The 22,651-nt window shown below is 36.8% G+C and overlaps 2 protein-coding genes across 4 annotated transcripts in view; both read right to left on the reverse strand.

Moving 5' to 3' along the window:
- Window positions 1-4,119: 4,119 nt before the first annotated feature.
- On the reverse strand, window positions 4,120-12,201 carry lmx1a (LIM homeobox transcription factor 1, alpha; the record flags this gene model as incomplete). The annotated part of the gene is made up of 7 exons (XM_079584787.1): window positions 4,120-4,377; window positions 4,480-4,638; window positions 5,402-5,483; window positions 5,809-5,886; window positions 6,206-6,393; window positions 7,207-7,424; window positions 12,023-12,201. The coding sequence occupies 7 exons, from the start codon at window positions 12,199-12,201 to the stop codon at window positions 4,241-4,243; spliced, it is 1,041 nt and encodes a 346-aa protein (XP_079440913.1). The 3' UTR covers window positions 4,120-4,240.
- Window positions 12,202-13,409: 1,208 nt separating this feature from the next.
- rxrgb (retinoid X receptor, gamma b) overlaps window positions 13,410-22,651 on the reverse strand; it is a 31,348-nt gene continuing 22,106 nt past the window's right edge. For all 3 annotated transcript variants that reach the window (XM_079583953.1, XM_079583952.1, XM_079583954.1), the window contains exons 2-10: window positions 21,948-22,180; window positions 19,352-19,496; window positions 19,061-19,240; window positions 18,204-18,364; window positions 17,956-18,085; window positions 17,257-17,389; window positions 17,075-17,166; window positions 14,790-14,895; window positions 13,410-14,697 (exon numbers count right to left, since the gene is read on the reverse strand). In XM_079583953.1, the coding sequence (XP_079440079.1) occupies window positions 14,550-14,697; window positions 14,790-14,895; window positions 17,075-17,166; window positions 17,257-17,389; window positions 17,956-18,085; window positions 18,204-18,364; window positions 19,061-19,240; window positions 19,352-19,496; window positions 21,948-22,180 (1,328 nt within the window). In that variant the 3' untranslated portion in view covers window positions 13,410-14,549. The remainder of the gene's footprint in view (window positions 14,698-14,789; window positions 14,896-17,074; window positions 17,167-17,256; window positions 17,390-17,955; window positions 18,086-18,203; window positions 18,365-19,060; window positions 19,241-19,351; window positions 19,497-21,947; window positions 22,181-22,651) is intronic.

Consider the following 22,651-nt stretch of genomic DNA (forward strand, 5'->3'; position numbering starts at 1 on the left):
TAAAATTGGTGTTTGAAAGAGTCATTTGCACACTATAAAAGAACATTTCTGTTTCCAGCATTGTTAATAATGTAGTTAGTGGGTTCATTCCTTAGTGTCTTTATGGCACCCTCACTAAGTATGTGAGAGACAGTATAAACACTGCCAGAAACACCCTGTTGTCCACTCGCTCACATGCTCACTGTTTCATATAGCCTCATGCTGGACATGCCGCCCCAGATCAGACACCCAGGCCAGGACGTGCTGCCTCTGGGCACTCTGCCCACTGTCACCCAGGCCTACTGTCTGTAGGCCTCTAGTTGCCCCTTCACCTTGTTCCTTCTGTGGGAGGCTTTAGGGTTAGGAGCTAATGAGCATTTTCTACTATAGCCATGATGTCTAGGTTTTACAAAAGGCATGGTAAGAGTTTTTTTTTTATAAGCTACTTAGGCCTACATAAAATAATTCACACTGTTCACTTAAAACTAATATGATTTTTTGAGCTATTGTTTTGTAAATTAATTTTGTGAAATGGTGAGCTATATTTTTAGAGCCAATATATTAAGAAATATGCAAATGTACTCCTTAACAAGAATGGCCTTTACATTTTTTGTTGCTGGTCAGTAGCTCTTTGCATTTCAGCACAGAAGGAGAAGAGTTGCGCGGGTGCATAACCAGTCGCATCTGTCCGGGCATTAACGCAGCGTGACGCCAATTATATTATATTAAGAGGGAGCGGGTCTGCAGCCCATCCTGGCACGGAATGCGTAATAAATAACTGATCAGATGACTGGATGCTTCCTGGCTGCTATCGTAATAATAACGAGGCTATTGATACCCGCTGTGACCGTATGATAGCCGTTTGATTATTTTTCGTTTGCTTGGCCAGGCCTGCCAACTGACAGTATCACGCCAATAAGTGCACGAGAGACTGCGATGCGTGCCACTGCTGGTTTAAGCGGACAATAGTGACCCCGTCCACTCATCAATCGACACTACAGTCAGAAAATATGATTTCGCTGATTACATCAAAACTCATGTCCATTAGGCTATTAACTACGTTATCACGAGTCTATTACAATTGGTTCATTTTGAGTCGGAGAGGACGCAAAAAAATAAGTGGCTATGATGTGTAGGCTATCAGATTATTTCATTTTCCATTCTGATTGATTTACACGTGTTTTTTGATTAAAGACTCAATAGTCATTCCCATCCGGTGTAAGCCTTTCATAAGTAGGCCTACTCTCGAGATTTTCCTAAACGTGATTTTACCTAGTAGAACATGTTCCTCCGGATCAACATCCTTGTTCAAGCTACTCAGATTTGAGGAGTTTACAGTTATAATGTCAAGGGCTCTACACCATTCTTATTCACCTATCACCTCACTCTGATTTGAGGGATAAATTATGGGTTGGGTTAGGTTTAGGTGTGGGGATAGGGCAAGGAATATGTTTTCGGACAGGAATGTTGTTCCAGGACAGATCGAGGCGGCATTTGCAATTCAGAGGTCCGTTAGAAAGTTGGAGGCCCCCCATCATTTAACCTAACGATTCGTTAAACACGTGTAAGAAATTAATTTAGTTAACATCACTTTATTATTTGGAGATGCGCAATGGCTCTCTGGATTTGTTTGGAACTATTATCATGGTGGGAAAAAAACAACAGACAATGTTCAAATGAAAGTCACCTAATAGGCCTATCAGCTTCTTGTTTATTGAACTGTGATGAAATCAATAGGCTATCACTTTTGCAATCGTGCTGATATTCGGAAAAAAACCCAGCACTCTATGGCCTGATAATAAAACAAGATTGTTGGGGATTGCCCCACTGAATGCCGGTTCTTTAATGGGCTTAACCACTTCAGTACTCTGATCAGGGAGTAGGAGTCATCATATCTTTTCCACATTTATTTTGTGCAGGGTTTCACCATATAACATGTCAATTATGCATTTGAGGTAGTTTCTGCAATAAACAAATAAACAGAAGTAAATAACCAAATGTTAAACATACATGCTCACATACTGTTGTGATAAACAGTAGTCTACATGACAGATTAGACTATTTTAACAGCTCTCTCAAAGTGTGTTTAGCAGAATAAGAAAGCAAACAGAATATAACAAAATATATAAACAACCTAAGGTACATTATACAGCGACCTCATTATTGTATTAAATAATAATAAATCTAGAATATCTTATACAGATGCATAACCCTTAAATGAGGTATTACCAATATTAGCAAAATAAGCCCCGATGCTAGCGGCACTTTCACATGCGTTTCACATGACAAACTAATGTACATAAAGATCGCGAAACACCCGCGATTCAAGATTGCGAAATACCCGCGATTTACAGGCTTAGTGTTAAGATAATCTTAACAGTATAAACATCCAGTATTAATAACAAAGTCAGGAAATAAACTCACTTCTTCAATAACTTTTGTCCTGCACTCAGAGATGCTGCACGGGTGGAAATATGCGTCATATTCTGACAGCTCTGTATGCGTAACGGAGAACGCGTCACTTACGCCAAAACCGCATCCAATAAAATTGCGTACTACATACTATCCGTATGTATTAAGTATTCTACATAATAAACCCTTATAGAATACAGCAGTAGATAACACTTAAAGACATACAATGTAAAGAATTCACAACAAAGATATAACCCATATATCTTGAATTTTGGGGACATTTTTATTAAATTTGGTCGCATTTTTGCCCATAAGGGCAAACTTTTGAGTGCAAGCAGAGGGCTCTTGTTGTGAGGTCAATTTAAAGTGAAACGGGTGAAACATAGCCAAGGCTGCTACTGATCCAGGAACATGTCTCTTAGCCTACTTGGCAAAATCACAGTGGCCCTTAATTCTGTTTTGACATATTTTGATGTGAGAAACTGCTGCAAACAATTTAGTGTGTGAGTGAAGTGTCCAAGTGAAGAAAAAGAATCGCTAACATTTTCAGACCTTTTCAAAAACTTGTCAAGTTTGTCAAAACTTGACCGATTATCAAGAGTGATTCTTTCACAAATCTGGTATCGCTGCCATTCTTTCGAGGATCTGATACACATGGTTGTGCCGCACAACTTGTGCGGTGTGGTTTTTTTTACCTGCAAATAAGAGTTCGGAAATCGGACAACACTGTGGTTTATGGGTTTCCACGAATGTGGGCAACATCAGGCCAAAAGGAAACATTCTCAGTGTAACAACCAGTCCTACTCATTCATAATTTCACAGTGTTAAATTTTTATTTATATTATTTTTATTTTAGGCTGTTTATTATTATTTATCTAAATAATAATCTTAAAACGAACGTTTGCTCATGCAAACACACTGCTCATCTCACCTCTTCTCCTGACAGCCAGGTCCACATGACAGGAACAGACAGTTAAATTGTTCCTGCCCAGTGACTTGTGGCACTTACATCTGGAGGTCTGACATCGGAGTAAGAAATGTGAACCTGGTACAGACAGAAAGAAGGTTCATTCCTGGGGCAAAGAGGCACAGTATGAAGGGCTTCCTATCTTTGCAGCATGCCTTACATTTTCACCTGATATTATCCTCAACCTCTACACTACAATACACCAAACTATAACACTGACACATTCCAGAGTAGCAGCCCCAATAGCCTGGCTTTTGGGTGGTCACATACAAGCCGCTGAAAATGCAAGAATGCAGTTTGGCTTATATCTGCAAAAGAAAAATCACAGTATAGGCATTCATGATTCATGTGGAGTATATTTATGGGTAGGCCCCATTTCTGATGCTGAAGTGGGAGTCTAAAGATCTGGGCGATGATATGCCCTGTGGTGGACCACCATCTGGCTCTGAAAAAGTGCCATAAAGATATGCATAATAATAGAGGTGCTGAAAGACTGCTTATGACCTTGAGTTTGGAAAATGCCAGTTCTCACTGCACCCAGCTATAGTGATTGTACTTGAATTTGTTATAAATTACCATATCATTAATGCATCTGTAAAAACTCTGCAAATGGCAATTTACATTGACTTAACTTAAGTCAAATAAATTAAGAAACAATATTGAAGAAACCATTTTTATCTCTGCAGAATTTTATTGTAATTCAGTCCAGATTACACACATAAAATAATAAATACAAATGACACAAAGAACATTTTCATCACAGTACATTTCCATTGTTGCCAGTCACCACCCTAAAAACATGCATAAGCAGAATACACACACAGGCATACATACACTTGCACTCTCTCCCCATAAATCTTTCCTGAGCTGTCTGAATGACACTCAAGAGGCAAAATAAGAATCTTGCATTGAATACAATCGATCAATCGGTGTTAAAAGTGAGGGTTCACTCGACGACATACAGTCTCCAAAATGAAACAGAGGGTCACTGTCTGTATCATCATAGATTGTGTCACAACCTGTAAAGAGAGAGATGATAAATTAATGGGATGGGCAAGGAGCAAAGACTATGCCTATCGCCAGTCCTGTATTTTTGACTGTGAGCCTTGTGTGCTTTATACCATAGGGATGCATGTGGTCTCCAGGCATTTGAGGAGGGGTGAGGCCCTGTCTGAAGGGGTCCAGCTTGAAGCTCTGTGAGTCTAGACTGATATTCTGCTGGATAAGTGAATATGAACCTGCGCACTCCAGCTCAGCAGGCAGACCTCCACAAGAAGGCGCTGTGGTCACACAAATGGCAAAAAAAGATGATCTTAGTGCAGTCTAGATAGGCTACTTGCATATCTTCACCTAAAGGATGAATGTAAGCCACATAAACGATTTTTACATATAAAATGGTTAACCCCAGGTCATTCTAATTTTTGGTTGAACAGAATAATGGATTATATTTACTTTCGTTTTAACCCAGAATTAACGTTCTAATGTAAATATATGCGGTGTTAGTATTATTAATTGGACAAATAGGCCTACATACAGCACGCGACCTTTTTAAAAAACGTCTCGTCTCGTGCTTGCGCATTGCGCTTATTTCTACTGTAGCTAACTTCCAGTTTGACCTTAAGAAACTTGTAACGAATAAAGTAGTTTTCTCCGTCCCAATTAACGCGTTTTCCGCCACTGTTTGACTTATTTTGTGGAAAATGGAATACAGCATGAGACATTTCTGAGTGTTCAAAGCTCATGAATATTTAATGATATGAGCTGTTGCAGTTTATGATTGGTTGTTGCTAAACAACTGGCTGTTACATTCTGAAGACGATATCACCTGGATCAACATATTTTGTTGATCCTGGAACAAAATTCCAAATATTTAGTCATAACCCATATCTGATATCTCTACTCATAACTTCTCCCTTAAACCAGAGGGTAAGGATTGGTCAGTTACACTTACACAAACACAAACGTTACTTTAAAAGTGGGGTTTAAAAAGAGAATATAGCCTGGGGTGAAGCAAAGTGTACAATTGTTGTGAACTTTGTATACCAGTGTGTTGTGATTGGCTATCCCTTTTCTCCTGAGAGGACACGCTTTGCTTCTGCTGCTGTCTTCTTGCCAGTTTTTTCATCTAAAGAGACAATGTGTGTGAAAGAGAATCTTATAGCCTAATAAAAACATGTCCATGTTCACATATAGAAATGAGAAAACTAATAAGAGAAAATCTCTTTGTAATGCGATTGCGAAGAAAGGCAGAAAACACACACTGAGAGGAAATCCAAGTCTAATCTACGGAGATCTATACATAATATGTCATCAGTTTTCTATGAGGCAATAACACAGCTTGTTTCCTTATTGGCAAGCTCATATACTGCAGAAAGAGATCTGTTATCAATTGCATAAGTTGATGTTCTTTCAATGACTGTGTTTGTCTGTGTCGGTGGGCATCACATTACCTTGGCTCTTTGGTTCTGGAACCAGACCTGAACGACTCGTACGCTCAATCCTGTCTCTGCTGCCAGCGTCTCCCTTACCTTACAATAGAGAGACAGACAGAGAGAAAGCCATAGTGTGACCTTCATGGTCTATGGGTCATGTAGGCTAACTGATGAACTGACTCACACTAGAGTATCAGATCAACAGAGATAAATACAGCAATGCTGTCCAGAACAGCTGTGGCTACACAAAAACCTCCTTCACAAAATTTAAAAGATACTAATTTAAATCAAATGTAAACGTATAGGTAATGTGTTATTAATCTATTAAATTAAATTATATTTTATACTTCACACATTTTATATTAATTTATTATTATTATATTTAATTTTCAGGCTGTCAGTTTAAATGAATGACCTTTCGACATGGTTTGGATGAGACCTCAAAAGAAGCTTTGAAAGCACGTCTCTGCTGTGTTGTAAGGATGGTACGAGGCCTTTTAGGCCTCTTGTGTTCCACGTCTCCTATTGTGTTAGACTCCCCTGCAGTCTTAATGTTGTCTTCATCATCATCATCATCCTCCTCCTCAACATCTCCACTTTTACCTGTAGTTAAGGAAACAGATGTTTGTAGTGCCATAACAGATAATAAATAATAATAATAATAGTAATAATAGTGAACGGAAATTTAAATAAATATTCTAGTTTTATAGTTCTTTTATTCATAAAGCACATTTAAGAACAGTCCCCGTACAGGACGGACCAAACTGCTGTACAAAGTCAAGTAATCAAAACCAAAATAACATATAAGAAAATAAGAGCATCAACATGTTTTAACAGCTAAAGAAAATATAAGTTTTCAAGAGAGATTTAAAAACTGTTACTTAAGTATCAAATCATGATTTCTGAAAGATCATGTGGCACTGAAGAGACTTTCCCATTACAAGAATTTAAAAAGGAATTTATTAAAATAGAAAAGAGTTCATTTCAGTTGTAATATTTCAAAATATTACTGTTTTTATTAAATAAATGTAACCTTTATCATAAAATATTGGTATATATTATATTAATATATTCTGTTATATTATTGATTAATTTATAGTATACCATAGTGCTTTATTAATATAATTTATTAATATATATTTTATTATTATACTATTTTAATACATATACTAATTTCATTCTTTAATCTAGTCTAAGCATTGCTGTTCTAGTGAGGTGTACCAGAAGAAGCCTCTTTATAGTTTTTTTTTTAAACAGTGGTTTTCAGTCCTGGTATAAAGCACCCAAGCATTGCACATTTGGGACGTCTCCTTTATTTACCACACCTGATTTATATAATTAGATCATTTACAGAGGCACCATGACCTTACTGAGTGTAAGGCATGCATGAGCAGTGCTGTGGTTTTAAAAAAGTACCTGAGTCGGAGGTGGTTGGGCTGGCCAGTTGGTTGTGATAGTCTCTGGCACAGAAAAGCCTGTCCCCTGTAAGCACACATCGGTCTCCCTTCTGCAGCCTGCAGGCGCACACACAGCAGCAGAAACACCGCAGGTGGAAAACCGCAGGGCCCGCGTGCATAACCAGCTCGGCCGGAGAGATGATCTCTGCGCAGCCCTTGCACCGTACTAGAAACAATCTGAAAGGATAAATATGCATTTCTCAGAATCGCTTGATGAACAGCAGAGAATTATTTTATTATTTTGAAACCTAACAGTCAAATTTACTCAAGTTAATTTTACTCAAATACTAAAAGTTCATTGTAATTAATAGAAGAGATGTTACGTGAGCTCAATAACTGATAATATTAAGCAGAACTCAAACTGAATGAGTTCCAGTAGATTTCATTTTCCCAGCATGCTTTGCTTTAGACTGACAAAGTCAGCAAGTCTCTTTGATTTTCTAACTAACACAATAGTTTCTTCCCTATTTTGACGTATCTAAGCGAAACAGCTTCTCAAACAAGAAGAAATATTGTTCTCGAGATTTGATTTTGTCCATCGGGAATGGACTGGATCGTTGTGATTTGCTATTGCTGTGATGTCATGTGAGTGACAGGTTGTCCCGCCCTCACGCCAGTAAACACGTCATCAGAGAAGAGGTGTCGTTGTAAGAGGAAGGGGAAGTTATTTTGATTAAAGATTAGGAAAGCACATGAATTAAAAAATATATATTCATAATATTCAGTCCTCATAAATATTGTATTTTAAACGTAATTGGTTTTCTCAAATGGTTGGAGTTTCCTTAACTGGTTGAGTTTTACAGTGCGCCATCAGAGATTCCAGGAATGTTGCTGAGTCGCCCCGTCCATCAAGGAGAGAGACAAGAACTTGCCATGTCCCCTCTCCACCCCAAAAACAAGCATGCAGACGCATACCTCCAGCATGGTGAGTGTGCATCTTAGCGCCTGGCAACTAGAGCTGGGTTTCAGTGGGTTAGACAGAGGCGGCCGGCTCCACGACTGTGTCCGGGGCAGGACTCCCGGGGAGGGGGGAGAAAGGAGCTCGGCAGGCCGTGGCTCCAGACGGAGGGAAAGAATCACGCCACCCGGCGGGCGAGGCTGGTCCAGGGAATGATCTTAACTCGACTTAACCAAACCCAGACAAAAGAGGGAGCTGGCCCAGAGCCTCACTGCCATTGTCCTGCCCTGGCAGACACCACATTTTCTGTTTGTCAAACTGGCCTGAGATTTCCGTGCCCGGAGGGGGGTGGAGAGTGGAGCTGTATGTTTAAGGTTTAGGGTGAGCGTGACAGGGAGGCTTAGAGACAATCATCCTCAGAGGTGTGACAGCTTCAGACTTGGGATGACAGGTTACTCCTTAAAGCATGCAGGACACTAAAGGAAAAAACATTGTTTTTTCATGCACTGCACAATTTTGAGATATTGGGCTATTCCAATGTGGACATGTTCTCTTTCAGACTAGTGGAAAGTACACATATTATCTATCTGCATCTGTAGAATTCAATTACAATACATATCTTAAAAGGGCTTTTCTCCATTTTTTTTTTTTAAACTTTCCAGTTCCATATACTTTATTCTGAAGGTTTTTACAGAGAGGTTTGTTCAAATAAAATTTTAACAAAATTGTATTCCTAAAAACGTGGTGAACATGTATTTTTATTTCTGGCTGTTGACAGTATTTTCGGACTTCTCCAAAATCCCGTAAAAAACTTGAATACTAATATGTCAACAAAATGAAACAAGAATTCTGAACCAATGGCTTAAAACAATGTTCAGATTTTTGTTCTGGAAGTGTATGCAAATTAGCACATATATAATTAGATAATGCTTCATTTGCATATTTAAACATAACATTTCAGAAACTTGTAATAGAAAAACAATTGCCATAAATGTACAGTGATTAATTAACTGGGGTTAAGGATGGTGATATGTATTAGTTTTTACCCTATTTAGTGTCTTGACTGAAATAAAAACTTGGGGTCCTTTTAAAAAGCATGACATTTGGATTGGACTCATCAAACACTGTTTCTTTAAATGGCAGTGTATGTTGATGCATTAAAGATAACTGTGTTGCTACAATTTGTACCAATAGGCTTTTGGCTATTGATCAGTGGGTGATGTTGTTGATATGTGTTTCTAAGCTATAGGTGGCATGGGAGCATTGCAGTGTTCACGTACAGACAGCAGAAATTCCTCCTCCTTCGTAAGTATGGATTGAAACATCCCAAAGCCTTGCATTGTTGAGAACTATTAGTGTTGCCCTGGGGTTGCTGGGGAAACCGCTGCGAGTTATTTAGGGTTCAGTAGGACGGACAAAAAACTCTTTTTTTAAACTTTCAATTAATTGAAAAATTCTGAAAAAAATATCCCTACTGTACCTAACAAAAATATTAAGCAGCATAACTGTTTTCTACTGTCAAAATGTTTCTTGAGCATCAAATCAGCATATTAGAATGATCATGTAACACTGAAGACTGGAGAAATAATGCTGAAAATTCAGCTTTGCCAACACAGGAATCATTTACATTTTAAAATTACAAAACAGTTATTTTGAATTGTAATAATATTACTGTTTTGTTTTATTTTTGAACAAATAAACGCAGCCTTGGTGAGCATAAGAGACTTCTTTCAAATATATTTAAAAAAAAACTCACTGACCCCAAACTTTTGAACGATAGTATAAATGTTGAACAATCTACCATTAAAATCATCTTTCTAAGTACGGGAATCACACTCTAAGCCATCAGTTCAAGACATATATTGATCAAAAGTCAGGAGGAGATCATTCTTTTTTGTCGAATTTGCTGCTCCACCCCCACTACTCAGTCTAAGCATCACTTTAAAATCCAAATGGATCACCATTATAAAACAGTGAAGTATCTGTTAATAGAACAGCCCGCTGACCCATTTACAGTAAAGCAGCTCCTTTACCTGGTCAGTAAGTGCTGGGTCAGCGAGCTCCCCACCCCTGAGCCTATAGTTATAAGCACTGGGCTACTGGGCAGGATTGCCAGCCAAGCACCGCGTATGTGGCTAATTGGTCAGGTCGGATATCTCACGGTCGGACGGGCATCAAGCAGGGGCACCACTGGGCACCAACCTATCCAGATGCCTTGACATACTTCACAAACAGAGATCCCCGCTACATGCACCCCCCCTCCCCTCCTCAACACGAACACACAAACACACACATATTCTCTTGCACAAAGCTCTGCTGTACCCAGAACATATGGCTCAATCCTCCACTCAGCCTCTCTTGAGCACACTGGACACTTCTCCACAATTACTACTTTGGCTGATGGACTCCTAATGTGAAATGCATTATGATTTGCAGAAGTCAGAGCCTTTCTTTTGGGAACTCAAATGTTTTGTTAGCTGGCGCGGATACATCTTTTGAACTGAAACTTTATGAAAATTCAAATAGTGCACACTTGTCTATTTTTTCAGGGTCATCGCTCTGTCGTTTGGCAAACTTTTTTTTTTTTTTTGGAGGTGAGAATGTGCATATGAGTGTGTGAATGAGACTCAGAGTGAGTTTTGGGGGTAGTAGGGGGTCTGCGCACCATGTCGATGTGGCCATATGCTGTCCCCAGCTTGCCGTTGCCACACCGATGGGTCCTGCTAATTTAACACATCTTGACAGTGTGTCAGTAGTGCTGTCCTCCCGATCTAACGGTGTGTGTTTGTGTGTGAAAGCCTTCTCGCATTCCATGGCCCACCGCGACCCTTCCTCCTGCAGTCACCTTGTCTTTCAGGAGTTCTGTGCCAAATCCCTCAATACGCACGGCCTCTCTCACACACACAAAACACCAACACTCATTGTAAGGTTTACTATATTCATGTAAATCGGTAAAGCATTATGTGATAACAAATTAGTACATGCCTGCATATTATATCAGCATCAGCAAGCATGCAGATTTAACATTTCAGGAATTAAATTTGTTGTTAATTAAAATAATAATACTCAAATTTTATTTTAGGCACAAAGTTGCCTTGTCAAAATTAATTTCACAGCAAGAAATGAACCAGCCTGCAACATCCAAACATTAAAATCCACAGAATAAACGCCACTGCCATGATGGAAAGTATTTTAAATTGTTTACTGTATCATTACTGGAGGATGTTCAGATATTCAAACGTCAAACCTTAATTTGGTATTATGCTTAAAGAGTATTTATTAATCATTAAAATATTCTTTCAAGAATAATGAAAGGAATTTCTGCAGTAAATTAAGTATGACATTTTTTTTAACTAAATTTGGTTTGTTACCTCAATTTCGTTGAGGAATAGAATAGAGCATTTATTGTAAGCCTTAAATCTGTACAAAGGGAATAATCCATTGAACTTTCACATGTATTGCTAAAAAACTATGGCAATTTTCTATGACCAATTTGTTATTTTATGTCTACAGCAAAATGCATAGGCTATATTAGGAATATTTCACGCAGTAATCCAGTGCAATCAAAGTGTTTTCGTTTTAAACATTTGATTTAAGAAAAATAAATGGCGAAGACAGTATTCTAACAATAACAAATATTTAAAATAGCAAATAAATAAAAATTATTTATAAAAAAAATAGATCAACAGTAAAGAAATTTACGCGAAAAATGAAGATCACACTCACACATCTACGATTAGGTTACGAGCGTGCTTCTTCTGACTGGAAGAAACTTCTGACTACCGTGGACTCACTTCATTGAACTTTAAATAGTAAGTCAAATAGTATCATAAAACGAAATAATTGTTTACACAAATAGCCGTAAGTAGAGTCTTACTTCTGGTAGTCTCGCTTGCAGTAGAGTGTCTTATTGCGGAGGAAGCAGGTGTCTTTCAGAGGCTCGCGACATGATGCGCAGTGCAGGCAGCGCTCGTGCCACAGTCCGTCCTGCACGCGGAGCAGGTACCTGTCCCGGATGAGCTCATTACACCCCTCACACAAGCTCTTTCTCCACATGTCTGAAAGAAAGACCAACCTTTAATCCAAAGGTAACTTAACTAAGTTAATTAAAAATGTGAATGGTTTTTACTCTTTAGTATTTCCCTGGCATAGCCTATGGATAATTTACATAACTGTGACAAATGCCATACTTTAACAATAGGAGTTATCCCAAGAAAATGTAAAAGTAAAAAAAAATGTGTGGACAAATGTGCAAAAACTAGTGAATTCACTCACACAAAAACAATAACAGCAGAAATACAGTGAAAATAGGTGATTTGATGGTGTCTCGTAAAAATAATAATTACCAATAGGCTATTAAGATCATTCATTCAAACAAACATAAAAAAACGTTTATCTTTTAACTGAGCATTGCGCATGGAAAATACTTATGCAGGCTCTAGCATTACGGTTATATTTCACCATGTTTGTTCAACAACAGGAACGGCTTTTAGGCTACATGACAAAACTTCACAAAAACTTTAAAAGATGCAATAACCTATTAGACATATACATGCACTTACCATTGAGGAAAAAATATCCGTTTGCTGCCCTGTGTAACTTTCGACAGATGCTCAGATAGTTGTAAACGCGCACAAAAGCTCCATATGAAAACAAACCTGTGAGTCAGTTTACCTTCTCTCTCTCTCTCTCTCTCTCTCTCTCTCTCTCTCTCTCTCTCTCTCTCTCTCTCTCTCTCTCTCTCTCTCTCCTCCCATCAAAAGGTGGAGAGTGCGCAGTAAGTGTACAGCCATAACTTTACAACTTATGATTAAATTGTCTATATTATATGAAAAACTTTAATTTATAAAGGGAGTGTGCAATTTCATTTAAATAGGTGGGTAAATGAGTCTCCCTCAAGCATGAAATAAAACAAGTGAATTTTGAACCATTATGCTCTGTTTGGGTCTGAGATAGGCTACCAAAGGACAAAGGCCCTTTCAAGGCCTATACTTAAAAAATAAAAAACATGCTGGGCTACTTAATATGGAAGTATCACTTATTGAAATTGTTGTATAATAACTGATTATAAATATATATTATTAGGAACGTGATGGTTCAAACATGCCCCCGAACATTTTTACATGAATTCAGCTTGGGTTCATAGAAATATGTTCTAATCTAAAGCATATACATGCAATGCATTTGACACAGAGACAAGCAGTGCACTCCTTTTCTACAATTTGTTCTTTTCTGCAAAGTGCAAATGTACTTATACAAAAGATGGGTTTAAGATGATCAGGGTTTAATTAGATCAGATAAAAATATAAAAAAAAGATCTGGAAAAATATAATTTCTAAATTAATATGATCTTTTTTCTTTTTTACATACACACCATTGGGGTGATCTGAAACACATAAGTACATTTCAAACATTTGTTTTGAGTTTATATTATTCAGTCATGACCAGAACAGTGGCATAAAGGCTACAATTATTTATTTGAATTTTGAACTGAATTTAAGACTGATGATTAGGGATTTATATGACTGATGAATTTGACTAATTTATATTATAAATTAACATGTTTTATTATTTTAAACACAATGAACACAGTAGCCTGCAGATTATATGATTTAACATGAGCTAATAAATAAGGATATTTTTTACATTTAAATGTAGGCTACTTTTTAGAAATTAATTCAAAAGATTTTTTGGGGGGTAAGAAATCTTACATGCTACTTTCCCATTTGACAGTTCAAACTGGATTAGCAAACAGCATTTGCGCACTTAAAACCATAGACAGTATATAAGATTAAAACGAGGAAGCCACAACAGTCACATGTTATAGTGAAAGTTAAATTATGGTTTGTATCGTTAAATGGCGCCATCTAGCGGTCGGTGCTCACTGAACCAGATAATGTTTATGAGACAGTGTTTTGCTCCAATTTATGCTCTTTAAAGGCTTTTGGTTCTGCAGGAAAAAAAGGTTAGATGCTTCAGTAAAATAAGGTTGATGGAAAATGACAACTTGCTCATTCTTTTTTTATTAAAAAAAGAGAAAAGAACAAGTAAAAAGGACATAGCATTTAAATATTTAAATATTTATTTGGACAGAATTCTAAACTTAATTTTAGAAATTATTGTTTGGGTTTGATAAACATATTCCTTGAATAAAATATAATTTCTTTATTGCATTGTCTTGCCACAATGTATACCTGATATTATCTATTTACACAAACACTTCTTTTCAATACAATATCAATAAAATTACTCTGTTTCCCCTGCAAATAAAAAAAATACAATAATAATAATAATAATTTGTGCTTGGTATAAAATATGCAGCGTACTGCAATATCTTCAATCAAGTTCGTTATTATATTAGTTACATAATAATATGTACAAAAAATGGTCCATTGGAGCTCGTGTCACGTGATCTGATGAGGCGCTTCGAGCATCTCCATTAGGAAAGTGTCTATGGGTGTGTCTCCAATCAGCTTGAAGAAAAATAGGTGCTCCAAACACTTGAGCCCGATGGATCGGAGGGCAGGGAGACGCAACAAAAGTTTAGCAAACCTGTTAAGCAGTGAGAGAAGATAGCAGATAATATTAAGAATGAGCAATAATTATGATCAGTATTTACTGAACAAACATGTGTATGGCTGTACCTGCCAGGCTGGTCAGGGTATTTGTGTTTAGTGTAGGTCTCCAGTGAGGCGTAAACTTTCTCCCTCAGTGCCTCCACCTCCATTGGGTTGGACAAGCCTTTAGCGTCTATGAGAAGAGGCAATTTGCATGATTAATCATGTCTATTAACATCTCACAAATGTCATTACATCTAATTTATTAAAATTTCCATTCACTGTAATCACATGAAAAAAAACCCAGTATTTTTTGTGTTCCACAAAAGAAAAAAATATTTTATAATATAATGAGGGCTGTTAAACGATTAATCGCATCCAAAATAAAAGTTTGTGTTTACATAATAAATGTGTGTACTGTGTATAATTATTTTATATATATATATATAAATACACACACATGCTTGTATATATTTAAGAAATATTTGCATGTATATACTGTATAGATTTATATATAAATTATATTGTATATAAATATTTTATATATAAATAAAAATATTTTCTTACATATATACATGCACATGTGTATTTATATATACAAAATAATTATACACAGTACACACACATTTATTATGTAAACACAAACTTTTATTTTGGATGCGATTAATCGTGATTAATCGTTTAACCGCCCTAATTTTTTAATTTTTTATTTAACCAGGAAGTCCCTTGAGACAGAATCTCTTTTCCGAGGGAGACCTGGCCAATACGGCACACCAGTTACAATTTAGATACAAATACAACATAGTCAAAACATCCAAACAAGCATCACATAAAAAGGAACAGGTCACATATGACAGTTACATTTTTGAGTTATATGGCATTTTAACATGGTTTTAAATTCGTTTAATGGGACTAAATCATTTAGATGTAGCAAGTTTTGCAAATTATTCCAAGACCATGGCGCAAAGTAAAAGAAGGCTTTCTTCCCCCGCTCAGTAAAAACCCTTGGAACCTGGTAAGAGAGCCACCTGGTGGAACGGAGATGAAAACTGCAGGAATTCTTCTTAAAGGAACACTCCGACTTTTTGGGACTTTAGCCTATTCACCTTATCCCCCTGAGTTAGATAAGTCCATACATACCTTTTTCATCTCCGTGCGTGCTATAAGTCTGTTTGACGCACCCACCGCTAGCCTAGCTTAGCACAAAGACTGGATGTAAATGGTTGCAGCTAGCATACTAATCCAAATAAGTGACAAAATAACGCAAACATTTTCCTATTTACATGTTGTGATTTGTATAGTCACAGAGTGTACACCTGAGACGCGCTCTGAACGAACTCTCTGCTCCTCACCACGGCGCGTCTCAGGTGCTGCGGTTATCACTCCGCCCAAGTAGCAGTGCTTCGCCTTCAGATAATATAGTTCCCAGTATTTATACAGTTAAAATATGTCTGTGTCTCATGTGACTTTGTTTTTTGTACACTCTGTGACTATACAAATCACAACATGTAAATAGGAAAATGTTTGCGTTATTTTGTCACTTATTTGGATTAGTATGCTAGCTGCAACCATTTACATCCAGTCTTTGTGCTAAGCTAGGCTAGCGGTGGGTGCGTCAAACAGACTTATAGCACGCACGGAGATGAAAAAGGTATGTATGGACTTATCTAACTCTGGGGGATAAGGTGAATAGGCTAAAGTCCCATAAAGTCGGAGTGTTCCTTTAAGAAGATTACATAAATATGCCGGCAGTTTACCCAACATGGCCTTGTATAGAAAAATATACAAATTAAATTGTCTACGTAGACTTAGTGTTCAGTTCATACAACGTACAATGATGAGCAGAGCACTGTGATACACAGAATCTAAAAAGTGAAGAGTACTAGAGGCAGCATGCATGTAAACAACATCACCATAGTCCAAAACACTTAAAAAAAATAGTCTGCACAAGTTTCTATCTAACAAATTGAAACAAGCCTTATTCCTAAAAATAAAACCCCAGTCTTAGTTTCAGTTTTTTTTACAAGCTTTTCCACATGGACTTTAAAAGAAAGTTATATTATAAAAAAATGATATTATAAAATATGATATAATAAAGTTAAAGGGATATTTCAGCTAAAAATATATTATATTATTAGATAAACTATAACTTGAATATTTTATATAATATAATAAAGTTAAAGGGATATTTCACCTAAAATATTATTATATTATGAGTAATATAATATATAATTTTTTACAATTTTGGGTGAAATATCCCTTTATATTATATTATATTGTGTTACATTACATTATAGAACTCCAAATGAAATAAAATGATTTATTTGATCTATGCAGCAGAAAAGTGTATATAGATGGCAAGAGCAACACACCAGGGTTGAAGAGGACGATGGCTCTAAGGCAGCCTAGTTCTGTCTTATCCATCTGCATATCCTTCATTTTAGACACCAGCTCGGTCAGTACCCTGCCACACAGACACATACACACACGGCAGGTGTAATAAAATAAATGCTACAGATTTTCAGATTCTTCTCTAAACAAACAAGATCCTCACCTGTTGAAGATGGATCCCACACCTGCACTGTGAGCACTGCTCCTGTGGACATGAAGACCTGTGCCCAGCAAGATGCCATCTTTAACCGTGATTGAGCGATGAGAGAATGAAGCAATGAGGAGCTCGTTCCATCCTGAAGGAGAAAAATGACATGAATAGCAGGAAAATCATTTCTATATCGTCTTCATGAACTCAAACCAGTGCTCTTCATTAGCGATGACTATTTTATGAGTGCATGAACATGAACTGTTTGTCCAGCAGAGGTCAGCATTCCCACTTACACAACCAACACAGTTCTGCCTGACCCTTTGACCTGGAGTGACTATGGACCATTGAAATAAAATAAAATATAAATATAAGATGAATAACCTACACTTAAAATACAAAAATTAAAACTGCTACCTTTGCAACTAAAAGTTTAAGTTAAAAATGAAATAAAAATGAAAGCTATATAGAAATATAAAAAAATAGTAATACAATAATAATAAAAAAGATAAAAAGCACACAATAAAAATACTAAAACTAAAATGAAAACTCAAAATAAAAAAAATAAAAGCTAATTCAAAATATGAATAGTATATAAATAATACTAAAATACACCGCTGTGGTTTTAAGTGTGTTTCAGTTGAGCTTGTTTGTAAACAGTAACTTCAGTATCCTGGTCATGTATATTGGTGTGTCTGTGTGAGTGTCACACACCTGCTCGAAGCAGAATGACCTGATCATCCAGAGGCAGATCGGAGAAATGAGGTATTCTCTTGGCCCACTCCACCAGAGTAAACAGTTGTTTGTCAGCTGCATGGCAGATGTTAGTGACTGGGTCATTTGTCTGAGGAGGGAGGCCCGAAGATGGGAAGAGAAAGAAAGTCATTTACCAAGTGTTTTTTTCACGAGTCAGCAGATATGTATTGTATTATAAATTGTAATTGGCCAAATGTCTGTCTTACAGAGTTGCCAGGGCTGCTCTCTGTGTATGTCTCAGTCTTGGGTTCGACTGCAAGCTCTGCATCCAGAATCTTATCCACGGGCATTTCTTCATTAAAACTGCTCGTTGATTCCACCTCAGTATCACTTTTCTCCTTCCCACGCTGCCTCTCTTCCTGAACCGCTGCGGGGAATCACAGAGGTCAAGCAGAGCAGAGTAAATGAGGACATTCAAAATGAATACAGCGTAATTAAGAATTATCACACATTTGAAAATTCTTTAGGACTATACAGTTTAAAGTGCACCTATAACCTTTATTCAACTGTGCTATATTAAATATATATATTTACTTTATTTAAAATGGTGTTTACATTTAGATTTTTTTTGATTTTCAAGTATTTTTTAAAATATTATTAACACATTTATAATATAAATTTTATATATTCTATTATAAAATCGGTCATATAAGGTTATGATAGAAAAACTACCTATAATATAATATAATAAAGCATAATATTAAAATTTAAATGTCAGTTGCACTTTATTTTACAGTATGTGCACTTACCGGTATGTGTACTTACAGTGTACTTGCCTAAGAAAGTACTGGGTAATATTATGTAACTACACGGGTTAAGGTTAGGTTTAGGGTTAGTACCTCGTTATTGTAATTAATATAATAAGTGCATAGTATGTACATGCGGAACAGTAAAATAACTGTAAAATAAAGTGCAACCAAAATCTCTTTTGCAAGTGTGACCTGGCCACAAAGGCAGCAAAAACAAAACAGCAATTCAAAGGTCAAAGAAACAATTTCCAAAAGGCCTATCTTCAGTGTCTTTAAGTGCTCAGACTTCAAATAATTATGGAGCAAACACAAACCTTCCCGCTTCATGCCCATGGCTAGGCACTTCTGGTAGCGGCAGTATTGACAGCGGTTGCGCTGACGTTTGTCGATCAGGCACTCTTTGTTTTCTCGACACGTGTAGGTCAGGTCTTTTCGGATGGTCCTCTTAAAGAAGCCTTTGCAACCTTCACAACTGTAAACGCCATAGTGCTTCCCTGCAAACACAACCACATTTGTCACGAACCCCAGAAGAGATGGAGATGTATCTTGCATTAACTTCCAAACTAAAACCAAATGCAACATCTAAACATCTCTGTGAGTTGTACCCGAAGATCGGTCTCCACAAATGGCACAGATGTGTTTGGAGAGGGATCCAGGGCTACTGCACTGGTAGCTGCTCATGTTGCCCAGCGAAGCCAATCCTGGCGGAGGCTTGATGTCTTCTGAGCAATTCACATTCAAAGAGTTCATCTGTGAGACAGGAAGAGAGGTGAGGAGAGACTTCCAACACACACACACACACACACACACACACACACACACACACACACACACACACACACACACACACACACACACACACACACACACACACACACACACACAGCTATGTGAGCATAACATTCAAAGGGGAGGAGGGATATTTTGTCTCTCTCTCAGGAGAATTTACTATTTTTCCATCACGTTATTTTCTGCACTACTTCATTCAGCCTGCAGGTGGCAGGACATGGCCATGCTTAGCACAAAGAAAGCATGTCAGATCAGGAAGAGGCTTGTTGTCATGTAACTACCCCTCTTATATACGGTCTATGGTAATTACTGGAATATGTTTGTTGATTTATGTGTTTGTATATGGCTGTTTCTGTGTGTAAAAAAAAAGAAAAACTCTCTTAAAACATTCTTTCAACTTTCGCTAGCTTGTTTAATTTGTCCACTAACATATCCAACAGTGTTTTCCACACACACTTTTCCCTACAATGTAATTTCATTATACAGTGCTGTTAACTAAACTAACTGTTGACTAAAACTAAAATGATTTGAAACTGAAAAAATATAAATATTAGATGAAAAAAACTAAACTTTACTAGAAAATTAGAAATGCTGCCTTGGCAAAAGTAACTTTAGTACTAAAATTAATAAAAATAAATAAAAATAAATTAAAGCTATATAAATATAAAACAATATGACAAAATTAAACATAAGAATGTAAGTAAAATGTAAAGATTAAAATATTAATATTAATATAAATAAATACTATAATAGCAGACACGTTTATCCAAATCAACTTAGAAATGAGGAATACAAGAAGTACATAAATAATACATAAAATAACACTGGTTTGATAACATTCTTTAACAGAAATTATATTGGTAGAAAACGTAAACTTCTTTGTAGCATAAAGGCTAATTTTATGATCCCTAAACACAATTACATTTTCTCACATTTTTAATAACTTGACAAAATTACAGCTTGATTGGAAATAAAAAAACCTGTCTGTGATACGTACCTTGGTTTTGCTTTACTTTCTGTTGTTGTAATATGTGTAAAAACCATCCTTGATCATTTTCACACAATAAATATGATAATTTATATAATATATATATTTTTTGTTGTTGTTGGGGGGTGGGACTGCCTTTATTTCTTTATTTTGATGAGATAAAACTCCAAAAAGTTGCCAAGAAACACCCATGTAACAATTTCAGAAGAAACACCAGTCAAAATGAATCGTCTTAGCGGCCTCTAATTTAATAACTAATGATCCTTGCAACGGAAGTGAATCAATCAAAACTAACTTTAGCTGGAAAATATATTTATTCAAGAACTGCTATCAAGCCAAAACAATCTCTGATACCTTAAATTATCCGTTTATTATTGTAAAGCCGCTTTGAAACAATCTACATCGTTAAAAGCGCTACAGGTATAAATGAAGATGACTTGACTTGACTGCAGCAGCATTGCAAGCTTTTTAACACGTTTTCTTTTATTTTCACTATCATTTCAAGCATATTTAGCATATTTAGTGTGTCTGTCGGTACATACTCTTACAGTGATGTCCTTTCATTGGATTAAAAGCCTAAAACGTTTGCCTGAGTCAATGGCTTTCTCTGGCCTCCAGGGAGAAATGAGAAGCACATACACAAACATAAGCTGACCTCTAACACCAGGGCAACAGTATGAGTGACATTCACGGTACAACGTGATGCACATCCCAGTCCATAGCTTAAATGTTCAGAATAGTAGTACTAACAAAATACTAGCTTACTACATACTAAATATAGTAAAGTATGCAATGCAGTAACATGCTAAATGTAGGTCACATGATCTCATTTTGGGAATAAAAAGCAGTTCATTTTATTATTATTTTTAAAATAATTTTGACCTTAAATGATTTGTATGGGAGTCCGATAACAATGATTTAAAACTGCTATTTCAAAATGTTTGTGAGTAAATTTATTCTGGTTTTGAGGTTTGCATTTATTTATTTAAAAGGGATAATATACAGTACTCGACATTCAAATAAATGTAATTCTGTCATGACAACTGAGTGTTTGGCATGGTATTGGAACCGTTATTGGTTATTGCTGCTGCTGCAGAGCAAGTACGGGACTTGCTACTGCCAATACGTACACCGATTGTGCGCTGCAACTGCTACAGCAAATGCTGACAAGTGTTTGAAGGTTGGGCAGCGAGCTCATTGGGTACTGATACAGCAGGCACCAATCAGCAAATAGAGAATGATGTGATTGCAAGCTGATTGAGTTAAAGACCTATCAGCCTGTGCCATCAGTTTCATGACAGAACTTTTTGTATATGCAGTTAGAAAGAAAAGCTAATTTTCTAAGTCGGCATGCTAGACCCTGATTTTATTGCTTTTAGTTGGTGTCAGCCTGAGAGAGCACAGAATTATGGGAAGGTTCTTACCTGAGGGCTGTTGAGAGAGTTAAAGCCCATACTGGGTGTAGAGGGCAAGGAAATGGACGGTGAGACCAGAGACGGGGCGATGACTGAGTAGGGAGAGGCCAGGCCGTTCATGGACGAGCCCAGGGTGCTCATGGGAGAGTGCAGTGGGCGGGAGGAACTGATGAGGGACGGATGACCCACCATGGAGCTCATGGGTGGCGGCTGAGAGGGGGGTGAATTAAGAGCACTAGTGTCTATGAAGAGATGAAAAGAGCGATTCATATTAGACAAGAGGAATTCAAATGTAGTGCAAAAATTATTGCTGATGACATTCACTCAGAAATTGCTTGTACATCACAAAGAATTACAAAGAAACCGCAAGTGACATGCTGAATTAATTGTGAAATTTGAAACTGAAATAGTATTATCTTTAAAAAAAAATTTTTTTACAGTGTAAATATAAATAATAATAAAAAAGAAAGTGACAGGTGTGACATGTTTTTACAGAGAACAAGTATTTGATACACTGCCAATTTTGCTGGTTTCCCCACTTACAAAGCATGTAGAAGTCTGTAATTTTGATCATAGGTACACTGTAAAAAAAATTACATCCCCAAGTCAAAATTTTCTAGTGACTGATAACATCTACATTTTTCAATTAGTCTGACATATTATTTCTCATTGAGCCAATGTTAACAGACTATTGCAACAATTAATTCCATTTA

The sequence above is a fragment of the Phoxinus phoxinus genome (assembly GCF_949152265.1).
Source record: "Phoxinus phoxinus genome assembly, chromosome: 16".
Lineage (NCBI taxonomy): Eukaryota > Metazoa > Chordata > Actinopteri > Cypriniformes > Leuciscidae > Phoxinus > Phoxinus phoxinus.